At 52.1% G+C, this 18,808-nt stretch overlaps 1 protein-coding gene across 1 annotated transcript; it reads right to left on the reverse strand.

The window, feature by feature from the left end:
• Nucleotides 1-14,000: 14,000 nt before the first annotated feature.
• SOX1 (SRY-box transcription factor 1) lies at nucleotides 14,001-15,119 on the reverse strand (the record flags this gene model as incomplete). Its single annotated transcript, XM_082277372.1, has 1 exon — nucleotides 14,001-15,119. The coding sequence occupies one exon, from the start codon at nucleotides 15,117-15,119 to the stop codon at nucleotides 14,001-14,003; it is 1,119 nt and encodes a 372-aa protein (XP_082133498.1).
• Nucleotides 15,120-18,808: the final 3,689 nt, after the last annotated feature.

Below are 18,808 nucleotides of genomic sequence, written 5' to 3' on the forward strand. Positions count from 1 at the left end.
ATCTGGAAGGGTTTAGTACCAAACAAAACTCCGGGGGAGAGCAAGAGAAAAGTAATAGGCAGGTTAAAAAAAGAAAAAAATCACCAACCATCACTTAAACCACTTCAGGATAACTCAAGAGGGCCAAGGCTCTGGGGTACTTGCAGGACGTGTTTGCCATACCCAAGGTTCGCGGCCACTCCATGGTCCCCAGCTCGGGGGAAGAGGGGATTCTCCACTACAGCCTGGATAATTTCCACACTGGGGAAGAGCGTGCGGGAAAGTTCCCACTTGAGGGAATCCCTTTATTTCGAACACCCTTAGCACTTGCGACATGTATCCATTCATCCTACATTGCCAGCATCTGACTGCACAGGCAGGAGTGACGCTAAACAACTCGGGAATACGTAGCACAACTTCATCATACTTTCTATCTGAGTTCTGTACGGGGTTGAAGATTCACATTTATTAGAGGGAAACAATTACTTGAGTTATAAAACCACGTTCCTTTCTAGAGCAAGTCCTTTCACTGTAATAAACACTGTAAAATGTCCTTAAATCTAAAACTGTAAGATGAGTGCACTGTGACATCAAGTCTATGAGCATAGATCAACTGAACGCTCTTCCGGTCTTGGGATTTTTTATTCAATTTATGTCCTTCTTCTTCTACACGTATCTAAAACAATGAAAACAATATTATGACAACGTTAATACTTTCTGCAAGCCCTCCTCTTGAGCTAGTATAAGGGGGAAAATGGAGACTTGCAACACTTGCAGAGATGATGTCTCATGAAGGTTTTAGCCATGCCTCTGAATTACGTCATGCAAATCATGTTTTCTTGATGTCCACATTGAAATAACCGTGGCAGAAGGGACAAAACTAATTCCACAGAGCTGGTAGATGTTTCTTGTGAGTACAGCAGGATTTTGTCTCGCTTTGCTGTCATGCTTTTGGCAATTGCTTTCTCAATTACCGCAATTTTCAGGAATGTCCCAGAAACTGATGATGGCAGTAGGTGTTTTCGCCATTGCTTTCTGACGAGTTTGTAGGGGCTCATTGGAGAGTCGTTTGCACAGCAAACTGCATAGTTTAGCAGCATCAACACACAGTATTCTGATCCCCAAGTCCCTCTAAGGACAAGGTAACCTCTGATGTAAAGAGTTAGGGAGTAAAAGCTCAGAGGAGCATGTCTTAATGTTGAAATCCTGACCCTTCAAACTGCTGCTGCACAAAACCTTCTACATATGGCCACAAATGGTTTAAAGCCACATCTCTTTCTGTGTGTAAAGTTTCTTTTTGGAAGTTTGATGTGCTATTTTCGACCGTGTTGCTCCTTCCAACCATTCTCAGTGACAAGTCATGAGGATATGCAGTAATTCAGAAATTAGTGAAATTTTATTCTTGGTGGGGGCGTTGGATTAAGAGGCTGGGAGAGTGTGAAACAAGTCAACGTGTAATTGTATGATAAGGCTCTCACGAGGAATTTATTGGCCAAGTTGCTATTTCTATTCCTTCCTAATCTCGTTTAGCACATTCATTCTCTGCAATCTGTCTCCATAATCTTCTGTGACAGAATGGCAGCCAATAGAAGCATGCATGTTTGGAGAGAAGAGAAAATATGCAGAGGCGTGATAAACTGATGCTAATTATCCATATTTAGGACACCGAGTGCAGAAGATCAAGGTTTACAAATAACAAACCAGAGCCAGTGATGATGGCTTCCTAGTGTGGAATATATTGGAGGGGACAAGATAAGGGTTTCACATGCAGAAGAGATTTATTGGTCAAAGGGTTCACCTTCCACTTTTCCACTTTTATATAGCAGTAAATTATTTGGGCTAAATTCACCAGAACATTACTCTTTTATTTGGCAATGTGCCATGACTTGCTCTTTCTTTGTGTCCTTTCAATGCAAATCCTTGTAGTGTAACATCAGTTGATAAGAAACAAATAATTGAAGTAATAGGTAATTCCCTTTAAATTGTGCATATAGGACAGTAAGGTAATCATCTAATGTAGAATGAGACCGCAGTATAGAGCAGATAGCTGAAAGTGAAACAATATCCATCTCGGCTATTAAATTACATTTATACTGGAGAAAAATAACCTGCAGAAGACTTGGAGGCTGAGGAAGAGACAACACTAGCCTGGTCACCCTTAGGCCATTTTCCTACAGACTTCTCAAATTTATTTAATTTTAAAAGACAGCTTACCACCATTTTCCTGGCTTTCTCTTTCTATTTTTTTTTTTTCTAGAAAGCTAACATTTAAATTAGTGACTCTGCATTTCCTTTTTTAACAAGTGTTGGCTCTGAGAAATAATAAGGGAATTCAGTTTGGCAGTATCTGTGTAATACGGTTGAGGGTCAGTAGAGTGATCTTAGCAGTCTGCAGTAATTGTATTGTAAAGATTCCAAAATGAGAATAATATTTGTTGAGTTTATTTTTATTTACAAGTTCAGAAAGCATTCTGTACAGTGGCGAAATTCTAAATGTTGGTTCTATTAGCGTCTTGTTGTCAGGTGGAAGCAAACTGTTCTTTAAGAAATTCGCTCTTAAATTGTGTGTCAACACTCTTCGCTTCTCGAATGGTATTTTTCCTGTGTTGGTGGTACAACAATACTCCGCAAAATACAGAACCCCGCTGTTGGAGCAGAAAATACAAAGTTCCTTCCATTAGGAACACTCTTTAAAATATCTGTTCTTCGATATAAGAAAAGGCATTTCTTCCGTGACCAGTAGTTCAGGAGGAGAAAATTTTCTGACTTTGTTTTACAGCTGTGGATTTGTTTCTGTTCCTCTCTGAAGTATTCTTTTAAATGTGTTCATATTTTGCGTTTTGTTCAGGGGCAAAAATCCTGCATTACCAAGCTGAACATTTTCGCAGGTTTCCTAAAAATATTTCTAAAGTCAGTCACGCTTTTTCAAATTCCCATAAGTAGCTGACTTCCCTCAAAATGACCTGAAGCACGTCTTTAGAGAAGGAAGGTAGGCAAGCAGACAGACTGCAGCTTAGGTCATAGAAGTTGCCATTTGGTCACTAGAGGACAAAAAATAAAGGGCTTATGGAGTGGAGCAAGACAGCCAGGGGACAAGCCTGGCTCTGGGGCTGCCCGCCGCAGTCGGTACCGGCCCATGAGGCGTCCCCGGGCTCTCTGGACAGGGAACCCTCGGGGACCGATTCAATCCCCGCTAAAATCCACCAGCGCCAGCCCCACCTGTCCCACTCGGGAAGCGCAGAGTGGAGCCCCTCTCAGCCTGAGTGCCGCCGGTTCCCTGACCTAAGTCAGGTGAACCTTTGTCCCGTGTCCCTTCTCCAGGGACAAGAGGCGTTTATCTCCTCGGCAACGCCACAGCCCGGCCCCGCAGCTGCTCCCCGGGGGCGTGGGGCTCCCCACTCGCATTCCCGCTGCCACTACCCGACCTCCTGCTCTGCCCCCGCCAGTCCCCGCACCCCCGCTGCGGGCCGCCTCCCCCCGCGGCGGGGCAGAATCCCGCTCCCCACGCGGAATGCGGGTGGGCCTGGAGGGAGCCCTGAACCTGCTCAGCAGAAGCGCCAGGGCAGCAGCCGGGTGCCCCCAGGGTGGCGGTGCCACGGCGGGGCACAAGGGGCCGCTCACACCGCCTTCTGTAAGAAACTACTTGGCGCTGTCGGGGGGTGGGACAAGGGCGTGTGTGTGCACAGGATAGCAGGGTCCTGGGCTTCAGTAAATTACTTTTGGCAACTAGTTTGTCTAATCAGGTCGATTTTCGAAGTTACGGCCTCTCAAGCCCGGCCCGGTTTGAATCAGCAGCCCCTTTGGCCGGAGGCAGAGCGGCAGGAAGCTCTGCTGCAGCTGCCTCCACCCCTGCTTTCCGTGAGAAAGATCTTTTTCTCCCTGTCCGTAGGGAAAAGGCAGACGTCTTCCACCGAAAACTCTAAGAGTTTTGTTAAAATCAGCATTTCACAGTTCCATTTGTCGTCTCCAGAGAGACACTGGAAACCCGTCTGAGCCTGGTGTTCTCGCTAAGCGAGATGAGCGCACCGGCGGAGGGAATGCCGAAGTTTCCCTTTCAAGTGTTTTGGGGTTGCGCTTACTATATGATACTCAATGAGGGAAAGAACTCCATTCCAGATGTTGCCCAACTCTTCCACAGAATAGAAACGGAGCTTCTGTAATACTTTTTCTGCCCTTTCCTCTTTTTTTTTTTTTTTTTCCCAAATTTTTATGTCTTGCACCACACGATCCTCTGTGAATTTCAGCTATGATTTTCTGCCTCCATACATCCACTCAATTTTCGCTCCTGTAGCGAGTCCTTTTCCTGTTAGGCAATGGGCATGTGATATTAAAACTAGAAGGTACGACAAGACACCTCGGCTCGACGGTACCAGAATCTGGTGTGCAGCCATGTGTGTATGGAGAGGGACTTGCATTCCGCAGCAAACGTCCGGAAAGTGTGATGGGATGTTCCCAAGGACATGACGTCACTGCATGTATTTCTGAAGCAGTTGGTATCCACACACTGATTTTTATTACAGGTTTTTTTTTAATAAGTCTCCTTGTTAAAGGAGATCAACAAGAATATCCTGAGGAGCAGAGACTGTGTTTTAAACAACGGACTCTGAGTTTGTCCATTTTCATGGCAATAAGCTTACCTATCAAATGTATTTTCTTGTATTGATCATGTAAGGCTACCCTAAGACAGATGATAAATACAGACGTCTAAATAGCAAACCTTAACCACGAAAACATAAACACATAGTTTAGACATTTTGAAAGATATAAAACATGTCTGAGACGCACAGACATATTTAGTTTATCTATCTGAAACTACCCACTGAATAATACAGCCACATAGCAAGCTCCCACCAAATTGTACAAAACTGGGCTCGTTTGGTCACACTAGGATGCCTGTTGCAATAATGCCATTTCGTTGCTTTCCTTATCTTAAATATGTGGATATATGGCACATTCATAATGATCAGCTTGTCCCACTTATCTAGTTAGCTTTGGTCTGTGATCTCTAAAACTGAGATGTTGCTATATTCGGGAAAATCAGGCAGAATTTTTCTCTGCTGCTGTTTAGTCAAAACAAAACGATTAGGAGACTGTTCCTACGTTGTGACCCAAACTTAGTCGGCTAAACGGACATTTTGGTTGGATGTGTAGCAGAAACTTACTCAGCCTTGCTAGAAAGTTAGAAACTGAGAGGAACATGAACGGAGGAAGTGCTTTTGGAGGGAGAAATGCATGTTCTACTCTCATTACTTTGTTCTCCACTGTTCCATAAGACACATAAGTAATGAAGTGACACGAGAGCACCGAAATTCCCCGTTTGCAAAACGCACTGCATGCCCGTATCCCTCCTCTTCACTCTTACAGCTGTCCAAAACACCGCTGAGGAGTATTTTAGGCTAAACTCCACGCTTTCCTTATTCGTACTCTGTCCTGAAACTTGCAGGATTGAGCTCACCTACGGCCATGTATTTTAAAAGACGTTTCCAGCTTAGTTTTCTTTTTTACGGTCCTTCAAGGTAGAAAATGCACAAGTTCACAGTGACTCGATTGCACAGCATCTTGGGGTTTGCACTATTTCCTACATTCTGACATCAGGGAAGAGGGGGACGATGACGAACCATGAAGCTTTCGCTTGTCCCGTGACTGAAAAGCAATTTAGGGGAAGGTAAAACTGATAATGCACTAAGGCACAGATAATAAAATAACCCCAAACAAACAAATAAACAAACCAACCCTTAACAAAAGCAAAACCTCTTTCTCTCTTCTGCTACCTACAGGTAAAATGAAAGGTAATACGGAACGTTAATCTGATCGCTTGATCAAGGAATTACTCCAGATTTTTCCAAAAGATAAAAATGCTCTGTGTGCAAGGAAAGAAGAAAAGACGATGATTGAGGTGTACATAACTCGGAAGAACCGTAGATGGTTTCAGGGCTTTCCTCACCGGGTGGGAATTGTGCTTTCGTGCCGATACTTCGTTTTGAACTCCCGTGCTTGGGGTTTTAGGTCTTTCCTGGCCTTGGGCTACTTGTGTTTGTAGCTCCAAACCTGAACAGCCATTCATTCTTCTAATCTGATTAGGATTGAACTATCCATTCTCCAGTGGTTTTAGCAAGACAATCTTCCTATAGACTTTTTCTGCATTGGAAAGATAAAAAAACCAACAAACCCAAACCTTTCTGTAATCTGGGCTTAACAATTTTTGGGTGGGAAATAAACGTCTCCCTACTCCCCCTGCACCCCTCCCACAACTTCACCCCGCTCCGTGAATGTATGATGCCTTTGTTCACCACTAGTTCCTAGTTGCTATGGAGTTTTACGCCTTGGTAAACTATATTTCACCTCCTCCCGGTGAAAGCTATTCTTTTCCTAAATGCACACTTTGCAGACTCCCGTCCTTCCCCCCTGTGTCGGTCGCACTTCTTCAGCCCATGCCGGTCTGCCCCGGGCTAAAGTGTCGTTTTCCCACTCGGATCTCAGCTCACCCTCTAGCACTTGCCCAATTGTTTGACCACAGACAGATGCTCTCCTGCTTCTCCTCGGTTTCATTGTCCTTCTTTTTTTTCTTTTTTTTTTTTTTTTTTAAGGTTTCTGAGAGATAGTCCCTCTATCCGAGAGCCGCAGCTAACCGTGGCACACGTCTTCTCCAAATCAATGAGAGGTGTCCGGGCTGAAAGCGTGGACAATGGGATTTTACCGAGCATGAAGCATATTACCCCCAAACCCGTCCTGACAGGCCGTGCTAAAGCATTTGAATGACTTTCTTGAAATGAGACCTTTCTGAAGGCTCCTCCCTTCAGAGAATTACGCCATCCAGCAAAGATAGGCATGAAACTGCACGGGGGCACCCCAAGGCTTTGTAAATTGGGGGTGGGGTGTGTGTTCTTTGTCACAAGGCACCACTGCCTCCACCCCAAAGCCAGGGACCAGTGTCCTTTACCTTGGGGGTTGCCCCTCACTCAACACAACCCCGTTAAGGGATGGGGTTTTCACTTTGGAACTTCCAGACTTTTTGATGGCACATACAGCTGTGTGGTTCAGCTCAGTCAGCTCCTACTAACTTCTAGCCTATCCTACAAAGGCATCTCTAGGTGTGTCCTGGGTTTAGGCATAAAGACTGGGAAGGACTTCCAGGTTTTCTGCTAGCATCCCTTACCGTTTTGGTCATGCAGCCACAGGAGCAGGCCCCATATATCACACCGCTGTTACATCAAAGATCCTCAAGATCCTCTGAAATTTCGTTTGTTAATCTTTACTTTTGCAAACTTTCCTCCAGCAGTAGAGTGGTTCACTGCATGTAAAAGTCAATGGGCTTCTGCTTCAGCCTCTAACGAAAGCCTCCCGTTACATCTGTACCTGCACACCAGGTTCCCCAGCTCCTCTGCCAGCTGTCCTGCTGCTCGGGGCCGCCCTTGTGCTCCAGCTTTTCCTGACATTATTAAGCAGAGGCACGGCGGGGCTGGAGCCAGCAGGCAGGCAGGCGGGGAAACAGGCAGGCAAGGCCCTGCCCGCGCCGCACCCACAATCTGTTATCCTTCCTACCACCCGGGCAGCGGGAGTCGGCTCCCACCTCTCCCCCACGCCCCTCGCTGCAGCCACTCCGTTCACACCAGCCACCCGGCTCGGAGCTCTGCAAGACCGTGTCCTGCCACATTTTCTGTTTTGTCTCCTCTGTCTTTTGGCCTTGCCTCTTCAGAAGTGACTTTTCAGCCAGGCTTGGCTGTCTAACTCCTCTTCGCCTCGGCCGTGTGAAACCACTTGCCCCAGGCTTCACTTTCCCCACGGAAAGCAGCATCCATCCCTAACCTCAGCACGAACCGAGGGAGAGTCACTTAGTCTTGACCGGTACCCTCTGGTGCCAGCCCGGCTGTCCCGAGCGCCAGCCCTCTGCGGAGCTGCATGAGTCCAGTGGCGCTGAGGAGACGGAAGGGCAGCGGGGTGAGACGGCTCCGCGTTCCGCAGAATGGGGCCACGCGTGGCAGCAGCTGCCTGGGGCTTCACTCTGCACTTTTACAAGGGATGTGCCCGAAGCGGGCCAGGCTATTTGGCTTCAGATCCCCTTCGGTTCGGACGATGTGCACAGAGGTGCTCGGTGCTGGTCGTGGGGTAGCGCCGAACCACCCAGCATCCTGTCTTTTTGGGGTGCTGAGTTTTCTGGAAGAGGAGGAGCCAAAATGTCGTGGGGTGGAGGGACCTCTTGCTTCACTCTCCACCACCTCAGCCCACCCGCCACCAAAAAAAAGGAGATAGCTTGTGTCGTCTCCCCGCCCTGTGCAGTGTCTGTGTGCGTGGGGTGTGCGCGGCACGGCGGAGCGGCGGCACCGGCTCCCTGCAGGGCGCGGAGCGGCAGCCGAGGCGCCCACCCGCCACTGCCGGCCCCGCTCGGCGGCCCGTCGGGGGCCGTCCCTCCCCCACCGCCATCCCCCGCCCCCGGTAGCGGCGCAGCAGATGGCCCGCGGTCCGGGAGAGCGACCGCCGGCCCGTGAACGCATGACTGGAGCCGGACTTTGGTGTCGCCCAGGCCGGGAGGGTCCCGTGTGGAGTTCAAGAGAGGCCTTTCCCGGTTGACAGCAATGCTCTTGTTTTTCCCAGATATCTCGGCCCGCCCCCGCCTCTCACGCCTGGAACTGTCCCTCCTTCCCTTCTCCCCCTACTCGTCCGTGAGGGGCCCGAAGGCTGCGGTCGGGGGACGGGGCGCACCGCAGCATTCCCCCCACCGCCACCCGCTGCAGTCTTCCGACCTCCCTCTGGCACCTCTCCTCTCACTCCCTCCCGACTGTGGCGTCTCCCTTCTCCCCGCAGTAGGGCCGGGCCCTCCCCCACCAGACCCCGCTCTGTCCACGGGGCGGGTCTGGTCTCGCTGGCTGCCCGGCCGGCCGCCGGCTTGCAGCGGGAGCCGTCGGTTTTCTGCCGGGTGATTGTAAACGGGTTTGACTGGCCGTTGATCTCGGGGTCAGGACTCTCCTCGCTAATCCCTCGCTCTCCAAACACCGCCCCCCCGCTCCTCCTCCCCGCGCTCTCTCTCCCTCTCACCCCTCTCCCCTCCTTCCACCCCCGTTTTCCTCTTGCATCATTCATCTGCCGTCCCTCTGATGGCACCGGGGGCACCTCGCTTCCTGGGGCTGCAGCTCGCAGGGACGCACTCACACCCCACGAACAATATCCCCCAGGCCCACTGCTCCACGGCTCCGGGGGGATTGGCTTAGCAAGGAGGGCCCTTCATGCAAGATCAGCCCCCTGCACACTGACACGGACACAGACACACGGGCACGCTGACGCTGTCCGCTCCCACGGGACTGCCCCTTCCCGGCGCTCCCCACGTGTTGCTGAGTGTAGGAGGGAAGGGGAGAGCTGGAGATTACTGGGGGGAGCTGACAGAAAGTGTACAGAGAGGGGGAGGGAGGGGCAGAAAAGGGTTCGGGAGAATCGGTGAGTGCCCGGGAAAGGCGGGGATACCGTCGGGCGTGGGAGAGCGTCGGCGCCAGGCCCGGGAGAGCATCCCGTCCAGATAACCCATCAAACCCACAGACACCTGCCAGTTTGCGTCTTTTAGCTCCGTTTTACTCTACAACAACGCTTAGATCAGCCGTTTGGTTTGGTTTTCGGCGGGGGAGCTTGTCTGTGTGCTGTTGTGGTGCTTTTCTTCTTTCAAAGGATATTTTTTTTCCTTCCGTGGCAGTTTACACATGATGATAAAATGCTGTAACCGCGTCAGACGTTCAGGTGACCCGGCCTGATGTCGCCTGCATGTGGCGCAGCTGGGAGGGAGGGTCCTCCCCACCCCCCACCCCGCCCTGCCAAGGAGCATTTCGCGGAGCTTCTTGTCCCGCTGTGGCCCTATGGGCGCGTTGAGTCTGATTTCTGGAATCGTCCCTTTTTATCTTCATGGACAATTTCGTTGTGCCCTCCTCCCCCGCTCCGTTGCTCGCAGAGGCTCAGAGCCGTCCCACCGATGCTCCCCCCCGGGGCTTGTTGCGGTGTGACTCCGGCTGAAGGCGTGGGGGAGTGGAACTGGAGGGAACGGCTTTTCCCCGGGGCCCAACGCCACTCCTACGAGCTCAGTGAGCCACGCACCGTGGAGGGGAAGGAGGGGGGGGAAATGTTTTTTAAAAAGGGAGAACCGTTGGGAAAAGAGCTGTGAAGTTCAGGCCAAGTTTGTGTTTTGGCTCGAAGTTTGGAGCGGATCAAACCTGTTATCTCTCTGTGCCTCCTGTCCTTCTGGCTCCTCTGCCGCCGTCCCCTTCCCAGGGCACAGGGACTCCCCGGCAGAGCGGTGACCGCGGGGGTGGGGTCTGGCCCACGGGGGACTTTGACCCCAAGCTCCCCACGCTACACGCATCCTAACTGCGCAGAGAAAGCACTTCTGCCCCGCTCCCCTTCGCCTTACTCCCTGGATTTTCCTTCCTTTTACTGAAAACGAGATGACTTTTTGCTTTAATTCTTCCACATACGTGATTTTAATAGCTCTGTCAATCATGCTATAGGAGGAACATTTCATACAATTTTAGATGTAATGTACTTAAACCTTGAATCGCTTAAACCTATTCTTAGTTTTGCATATTCAATTACTCTCTTATATATAACTCGCACAGCAAAAAGCCCGAAGACATAATTGTGTTACTGTACCTAACCCCAACTCATCTGCCTAGGAAAGTTGTTTTGTTTAAATACCCAAACGTGAAGTTTAACTCAAATCAAACTGAACTGCCAAACCAACCAATAAATCACGAACAGCAAAAAATTATACCCCGATGGTGTCTCAAGGGGGTGGGATGGGTGGATGGTTTTGGTATTTTATGGAGATAGGGTGGATTTTTTGGCTTTTTTTTTTCTTTTTTCTTTTTTTTTTTTTTTTTTTTTTGATTTGGTTTTGGTTTGTTGGTTTTTTGGGTGTTTTTTTTTTGGGGGGGGGCGGGGGAGGCGACGTTCGCAGAGCGAATTGTATTACTTTGAAAGGCGGGCTGAGGATGTTCGAAGCTTATTTGAATATAGCCGAGATTGAGTCTCTTTAATCCCCTTGTGTTGAAAGTGCAGGTATTCCTATTATTCTAGGCATAATGCCATTGAGCCGCTAAATTGTGAGGGTACGAGGGAAAACTCGTTAAAAGGAGCTCATTTAGAAAAATATAATATTTCTTTTTTTCTTTTCTTGTTTTTTTTTTTTTTTTTTTTTTTTTAAGCGCTTCCCCATTGTACTTCTGTTGTTTGGACGCAAACGAACAGATGTTTATTTGCTTTTCTCCCTTGACCGCTCCAATCTTCCTCTTCCGTCAGTCGTGTTCAGAGATACACGATCGTCTCGCTGGGATTTTTCTACTCCGCATTGTCACTAAATGTGATTTTCAATAGCTATGACCCTTAAAGAAAAAGGCACGTAACAAGGGTGCATCAGACGTGTATGTGTCTACATGTGCACATGTACACACACACACTTCTCTTCGGTCGTGATGCTATCTCCGGTGTGTACAGATATTTACGAGTACGTATGCACATGAAGGACAACACGTTTCAAGAAACAGTTCAACAGGTATCCAGCTTAATCTGCATACCTAAAGGTACGGCTAACAATATTTTAAATTTCATCTAGGACTGTATTTGGCTGGAGGCGACCAACGCCACAGAAGGTTTCTCACAGTTTCTTGCTTTCTGTATGCTCTTTTTGGTCGCTGAACACTTCTAAAAGTCGTCTGCTGACTGTCTGAACCCGCACACTCTTCACACTCCTCACTTTAATAAAGGCTCAAATAGTGGGGGGGGGGGGGGGGGGGGGGGAAGGAAAAAAAAAGAAAAAAAAAAAGCTTGGGGGATATTTTGGGTTGAAATCAACAGACAGCTTCCATGAAAATTTCGCGTTCAGTATGAGTGAATTATCGACAGGAGTCTGAAGAGTTACGTATGTCAGTTGACATGTCAGCATTACAGAAGTGTAATCTGTAACAGCGTCCAAAACCGCTCCTCATTAGCTAACTAAACTTCCCCACTCCTGGATGGATGCAGTACTTATTCACCAGAGCTAAAAGATGAACAGTCCTACAGCCTGCTGCGATTGACATTAAAGTCCTGGAAGTTAATTCTTTTTCCTTTTGTTTAAGCAGTTATGACTACTTTAAAAATTCATTTGCTACAGTAGTTTACAGCAAACTTTTAATTCTAACATATAGAAAAGTATCTCTCAACAGCTAGAAAAAAATTAAATTAAATTTCAAAGCATTAAACAACATTCTGCAATGAAATGACACGCATCGTTTTGCTCGACAGCTTTCGCACCAGTCGCTGAAAATGGGGGGCGGGGGGGTGGGGAAGGGGGAGAAACGTGTGACCTCGCTGCTCTCCTCTAGCCCCCCGGAATGCTCCGGAGGGATGGAACTGCTTTTCGAGCATGAGGTTTAGAGGTCGCTTTTCTTTTCGGGACGCGCAAAACGAAGCGCTTTCTCCTTTCATGGTGCTAATTAGAGGGGAAGTGCCGCGCTGGACGGTGTCTTCTCGTTCCCCAGGGAGGTGGGTGTCCCCCGGGCCGCCGGGAACTCCCGGCCGAGCAGGGGCCCGAGGCGAGCAGGGGCAGGCAGCGCCCGATCTCCCCCCCCCCCCCCCCCCCCCCCCGCAGGGGAAAAGTTAAGGCCCCGGCAAGGTCCGGACCACAAGCCCAGCCATAAAATCCACAAAAATGAACGTTCACGGCTAGAAGAGTAACGCAGTAAACTGCCTTCCCTTGGAGTAGGGAACGAATATTAAAATTAAATCTACCTTCATCCCTTCTGATTTACACAGGTTAGGTAACATCGACATTTACTGCAGACTGCACTTCATTCTGTGTTGCCGCTGCTGTTTAAAACTTCCTCCCCAAAATCTAGGTTTCCCTGCTGTGTTTCCAGGCTTACCATGGCAAACACTACTATGTTCTCCAGTTAGCTTTTTTTTTTTTTTTTTCCTAACAGGTGACTTTTTCCGCTTTGAAATTTATTTAACTAAAAAAGGAAAAAAAAAAAAAAAGAATGCATCCTTAGGGTTTCCGTTTAGCAGAAAGGCTTTTTAGTAAACTATATACACAATCTGATTTCCTTCGTAACCCCTAAATAAAAATTATTCCACAATGCATTTACAAGAAATAATACAAAAAGAAAACAAAATCAAAGAGAAAACAAGCAAACAAAAATATCCAGATACAATAAAATTTTACAAACGCCGAAAAAAAAAATACGGAGCTTCTAAAACAAAACAAAACAAAAGTTTTATAAATAAACAAACAAGTAACCAAAAAAACCCCAACCCCAACCCAACAAACCCGCGGGAATATCTACAAAAAACTTTAAAATGTTCTTTTGGATTTGTCTTAGTACATGAGTAATAAATGAGAACTGTTTCCTCATCAACTTCGAGTTAATTAGTCAATAAAAAGCCTTCGCAAGAAGCGATCCGTGACTGAAATCGTAGCGGTTCCGCGCGGCATAAAAGTTGGCATCACCTACAACTTTGTGTGTTTATTATTGGTATTTTTTCTTTTCGCCGCCGTTTCCCCCCTTTCTCTTTTTCTTTCTCTTTCTCCTCTTTTGCAAATAAACGCTCTATGTCTCTTGGGTGAATGATAAATACTGTACAAAAAGTCTCGATAAAACACAGAAGTTCAGTCTAAAACTAGTTTCATAAACTAGTCCTCCTAAAAAAAAAAAAGGTAAGTAAAGCAACCGTTACCTTTTTTCTCTCTCGTTATTATTATTATTATTTATTATTATTATTACAAGAACATCAAAACATTTCTGTACAAAAAGGAGGGAAGAAAGAAAAAAAAAAAGAGAGGTGGGGGAGGGCGGGAGGGAAGGGGCGCGAGAGGCAAAAATAAGAGGGGGGAACCTGGGAGCGGGGCAGGAGCGGCGCGGGGCCGGGGCGCGGGCAGGCGGCCGGGGCTGAGCGTGCGGTGGCAGCGGCGGGGCGCGCAGTCCTGCGGGCCGGCCCGGGGCCGGGGACGGCGGCCGAGCCGGTGCCGCGCCCGTGGCTGCCTCCAGCACTCCGGTGCCGGCGGGGGCTCAGATATGCGTCAAGGGGACGGTGCCGTTCACCCCCGTGCTGGCGCTCTGGTAGTGCTGGGGCAGGGAGTGGAGCCGGCTCTGGGCGGCAGCGGCCGCCGGATCCCCGCCTTCCCCGGCCGGTAAGTACATGCTGATCATCTCCCGCAGGTCCCCGGGGCACGGGGCCCGCGAGTGCGAGGTGACGGGCGGGCTCACGCTGGGCTCCGACTTCACCAGAGAGCCCAGGGCGCCCAGCGCACCCGAGGAGGCGGCCGCCGCCGCTGCCGCTGCCGCCGCCGCCGCCGCCGAGTTCTGGTGGGGCTGGGAGCCGTAGGGCAGGGCGCCGTAGCCCGAGGGCGAGGCGCTCATGTAGCCCTGCGAGTTGGAGATGGGGCTGTACTGCAGGGCGCCCATGTCGTAGCGGTGCATGGGCTGCGGGTTGTGCGGGTGGTGCGGGTGATGTGGGTGCGGGTGGTGCGGGTGCCCCCCGCTGCCCGGGTGCTGGCTGTAGGCGAGCTGCGCCTCCTGCATCATCGCCGCCGCCGCCGCCGCCGCCGCCACCGAGCCCGGGTAGGCGCCGTTGGCCCAGCCGTTCATGTGCGCGTAGCCGCCGCTGGCCGTGCCGCCGGGGCTCTCCAGCCGCTGCCCGACGCCGCCCGGGCTGACGCCGACGCCCATGCCCACGCCGACGCCGGCCGGGCCTCCCCCGGCCGACCCGGCGCTCAGCAGCCCCCCGGCCAGCGAGTACTTGTCCTTCTTGAGCAGGGTCTTGGTCTTCCGCCGTGGCCGGTATTTATAATCCGGGTGCTCCTTCATGTGCAGCGCCCGCAGCCGCTTCGCCTCGTCGATGAACGGTCTCTTCTCGGCCTCCGACATGACTTTCCACTCGGCTCCCAGGCGCTTGCTGATCTCCGAGTTGTGCATTTTGGGGTTCTCCTGGGCCATCTTCCGCCGCTGGCCCCGCGACCACACCATGAAGGCGTTCATGGGTCTCTTGACCCGGTCCTGGTTCGCTTTGTTTCCCCCGCCGCCGCCGCCGCCGCCGCCGCCTCCCGCTCCGGTCTGCCCCGAGAGGTTCGTGGGGGCCTGGGCTCCGCCAGGGGAGTGCAAGTCCGTCTCCATCATCATGCTGTACATTCAAATAGCTTTTTTATTTTCCACCGGTGCCAGACGTGAAAAATGAATCAAACATAGAGGAGTCCGGGAGGACGGTGAGTGAGCGAGGCGAAACCCGTTTGTATCTAGGTAGCGACCGCCGTGTGAAGGGAAAAAAAAAAAAAAAAAAAAAAAAAAAAAAAAAAAAAAAGAGGAGGAGAAGAAAACTGCGAGGAGAGCGATCGGCGACCCTGCTGGCGAAAAACTTTCTCCCTTTCGCAAATCACTTTCGGGGCTCGGCGGCGACGGGGGTTCGAGCTGCTCAAACAGGTGCACGGCAAACTTGCTGCTTCACTTGGCGCGGCGGGAGGAGTGTGCGGAGCCGTCGGCGGTGTCCTCCGCTCGCCGGCGCTCCCCGGCAGACGCGCGCACACCCCTCCGCTCCCGCTCTTATCCTTAACGGAGCTATTTTTTTTTTGTTCTTTGCTGCTAACTTGGAGAGAGAGAGGGAGGGAGGGGAGGGAGCGTGTGTGACTTGCATCCGCTGATCGCAGGTGAACGGAGCAGAAGAGAGGAGAACCCACCGCCACGCGAAAAGGAGGCGAAAAAAAAAAAAAAGTATTTCAACGTTAACTGAAAAAAAAAAAAAAAATGCAGGAGGAGGATCGGGGGAGGGAGGGGGTGGGGGAAGGAGCCCAACCAAAACACGCGCCGATTCCGGCGGCCGGGGCGCGGCGGCACAGCAATTTGCTGGCGGTGGTCTCCCTCCCGCGGCCCGGGCGGGACGGGCCGGGATGGGGCCGGGACGGGGCCGGCAGAGGAGGAGGAGCCGCCGGGCGCGCGGGCGAGCGGCGCCGCAGCCATACGGCGCGCGCCGAGCCCGCCTTAAATCGCCTGGCGGCGGCCAATGGGGGCGCGCCGGCGGGCGCTGATTTGCATATGGCGCGCGCCGAGCGGTGACGTGCACCGGGGCGCGCCGCGCTCGGGGGGGCGGAGGGGCCGCGTCCCGCCCGCGGCCCCCGACGGCGCCCCCGGGGCCGGAACAGCCCCCCGGCCACCCCTCTGGCCCCGCCGGGCATCGCCGCAGGGAGCCCTGGAGCCTCGGGCTGCCGCGTCCCCGCCGGGCGCGCCCCTCACTTAGACGACCGTCGAGCAGTATTTAGGGGGGCTGAGGCGCCCCAGGCTGTCCGTCCCGGTACCGCAGGCCTGCGACCGGCACGCAAACACGCCTTTTCCGCGGGACTTCGTTCTGGAGAATTCTCTGGAGCCCCCTCAGACATTTCTCCCAGGTGTTAAAACTGCTCCCAGGCCCAGGCATGAGGCAGAGGCTGGACGCAGTCGTTATTCACTTAGTCCTAGGGGAGTTAAAAGCACCTGCGACTAAAGAAGGTACACGGAAACATGTTATCTTTGTATACAGTAACTACAGGTGCATGATTTTTCCCCCTGAAAATATTAAAAGACTACCTTTGTGCCCTGGCTGTCCTGTGAGATTATAGTTATCTTATAGGGGGGAGAAAATGGTCCACACAGAAATTCATGCTGCAGTCTTTAATTGCAGCCATAGGAATGGCAAGTCCATCAGACAAATGCCCACGCATGTATAAACGGCCACCCCCATCATCTTTCACCAGGTGGAAAAAGGGACACGCAGCGTGCCTGCTCTTTTCATGGTCCGTGTTAATTTTCCTGACCCTAGTGGCCATCCAAGGCTGGGATCACGCTGCAACTCCCCCAATTACTGTTATTACCACCAGAAGTTTTCTGCGGGAGGAGTATGCACCGTGTACAAAGCACCAGCCTTAGGCACTGGGCTAGGATCAGACTTTTTTTTCTCATTTCCAGTGACTCGTCATGAAATAGTGATCTCATCATGATAATCTAGGTTTGCTGGGGAGGCGAAAGTGCCTCTCCGCTTCTGACGGCCAAAGGCTCAGGCTGCTTCTAGGCCCTTTGAGCTCAGCCTGAGTGATGCTAGTAACTCTGGTGCCGGTGCTTTTGGGAGGAGACTGTTCTCTCCCAGTGCACCTAAGGGTGCAAAGAGGGCACGGAAGACGGTGCAGGAACACACGCGCGCTTCTCCAGCTGACAGTTTCTCAAATTGCCATACCTGCCACGGCAAAACAAGGGAGGCCGTTGTGATTGTTAAATTATGTATTAAAAATATAATTGGTTAGGGTAGGAGGCGAGGGAGACGAGGAGAAGGTTACTGCAGAAAGGCGTGTTTCCACTTCGACGGCCAAATGAAGATGAGGAGTAAAAACTGCGAGATAAGATGTCATGGCTTGCACATTATCCACCCAAGGCCCTAGTGGTATTTTCCCCTGAAATTTGATATAAAGGCACCTAAAGGCTTCCTGACAAATAAATGGGTGGAATCGCTGGGGGGCATTCTTTTCCGGATGACTCCTATGCGTCCTGCCAGCCGGTGGACCCCGTGGGAACACACCCTTAACGCTGGGAATTGGGCATACACACCAGCTTCCCTCCCCCTCACGTACAGGGAAACTGTGCCCGAGGCTGAACTTTCCCTTCCCTGGTGCAGAGGAAGCTGCTAATCCACACCCTCCCGGGGCCTGCCCCCTCCTGGACTTTTTACCTCTTTTCCCTGATCCCCGGCAAATAAACAGAGAATGCCCCTTCCCTCCCCTAGAAGCAGCCAAACTACCATGAACGCGGTAGCGGGGAGAAACGCGGACAGAGAGCAGGGAGCGAGGATATGCTGCTGCCGTGAGTCCCTCTTGCCTCTGACCCAGGTGTACTCCGCTCACCTTCGGCCAGGGGGTGTCTATCGACTGAACGGGGGGGGAGGAAGGTGTAAAAGCCAGTTCGGGGGGGCAGACAGGGACTTTTCCTCTGTGGTAAAGGTAGTGCAGATCCCGATTCACGGGACAAGGAACGAGGTCAAGCACTTTGGCGAGTGTCGTTTGACAGGGCTGCGGGGCTGGGGTAGGGCAGGCCGGGGCTGCTCCCGGAGATGAGAGGTCCTTGGACTTTCCCCTGCAGAAAGGGGGGTTGCAAAGAACCAGGAGTCGGGTGGTGGAGGGAATAGGTGGGGGCGGCCGGGGGTGTGGTGTGTGCTGGGTGAACGCTGCAGGAAAGTCAGAGGGGAGGCAGAGAGGAGGTCCCGCACTGGGAGCAGGACCGGAGAGGGCTAAATGTCCGGCCGCGGCAGCGGTCTCCCCTCGGGCCTGCAGAGGGGACAAGTACCGGCGAGGGCTTTTCGCAGGCCGGTCGCAGTGACAAGTGCCTGCCCACGGCCACGGCTCCCCCCCATCTCCGCGCTGCGAGGTGGGACGCGCCCCGGCGGGCGGTGCCTCTCCCCGCGTCCTGCTGAGCCTGGAGGGCCGCCCCCTCGGGGTGGGGGTCGCCCGCCGAGGGCCCGGCCGGCGCTGTGCGCTCTGTGCCCCCGCAGACGAGGAGGGGGCAGCGGGGCGGCGGGGCCGAACCGGGCGCCCCGGAGCAGGCGGCGATCGCCGTCTGCTGGCTGCCGCCGTGCCTCCCTCGCCCTCGCCCCGGGTCGGGGCCGGCGAGCTCCAGCCCGCTCCGGGGCGATGCCGTGGGGAGACGCTCGTGAGAGATCCTGCCTGGTCCCTCGCCAGCCCTGTCTGAAACGTGAGGCGGGGAGGGAGTGCGCTCGCTTGCAGCTCCTCTGGCACTTCACTCCAAAACCCGCCAGCCGGCACGAAATGCAAAGCACTCCCTCGCTACCGGGGTGCCATTACCTGGGC

This window comes from Coloeus monedula, assembly GCF_965178545.1.
Source record: "Coloeus monedula genome assembly, chromosome: 3".
Taxonomy (NCBI): Eukaryota; Metazoa; Chordata; class Aves; order Passeriformes; family Corvidae; genus Coloeus; species Coloeus monedula.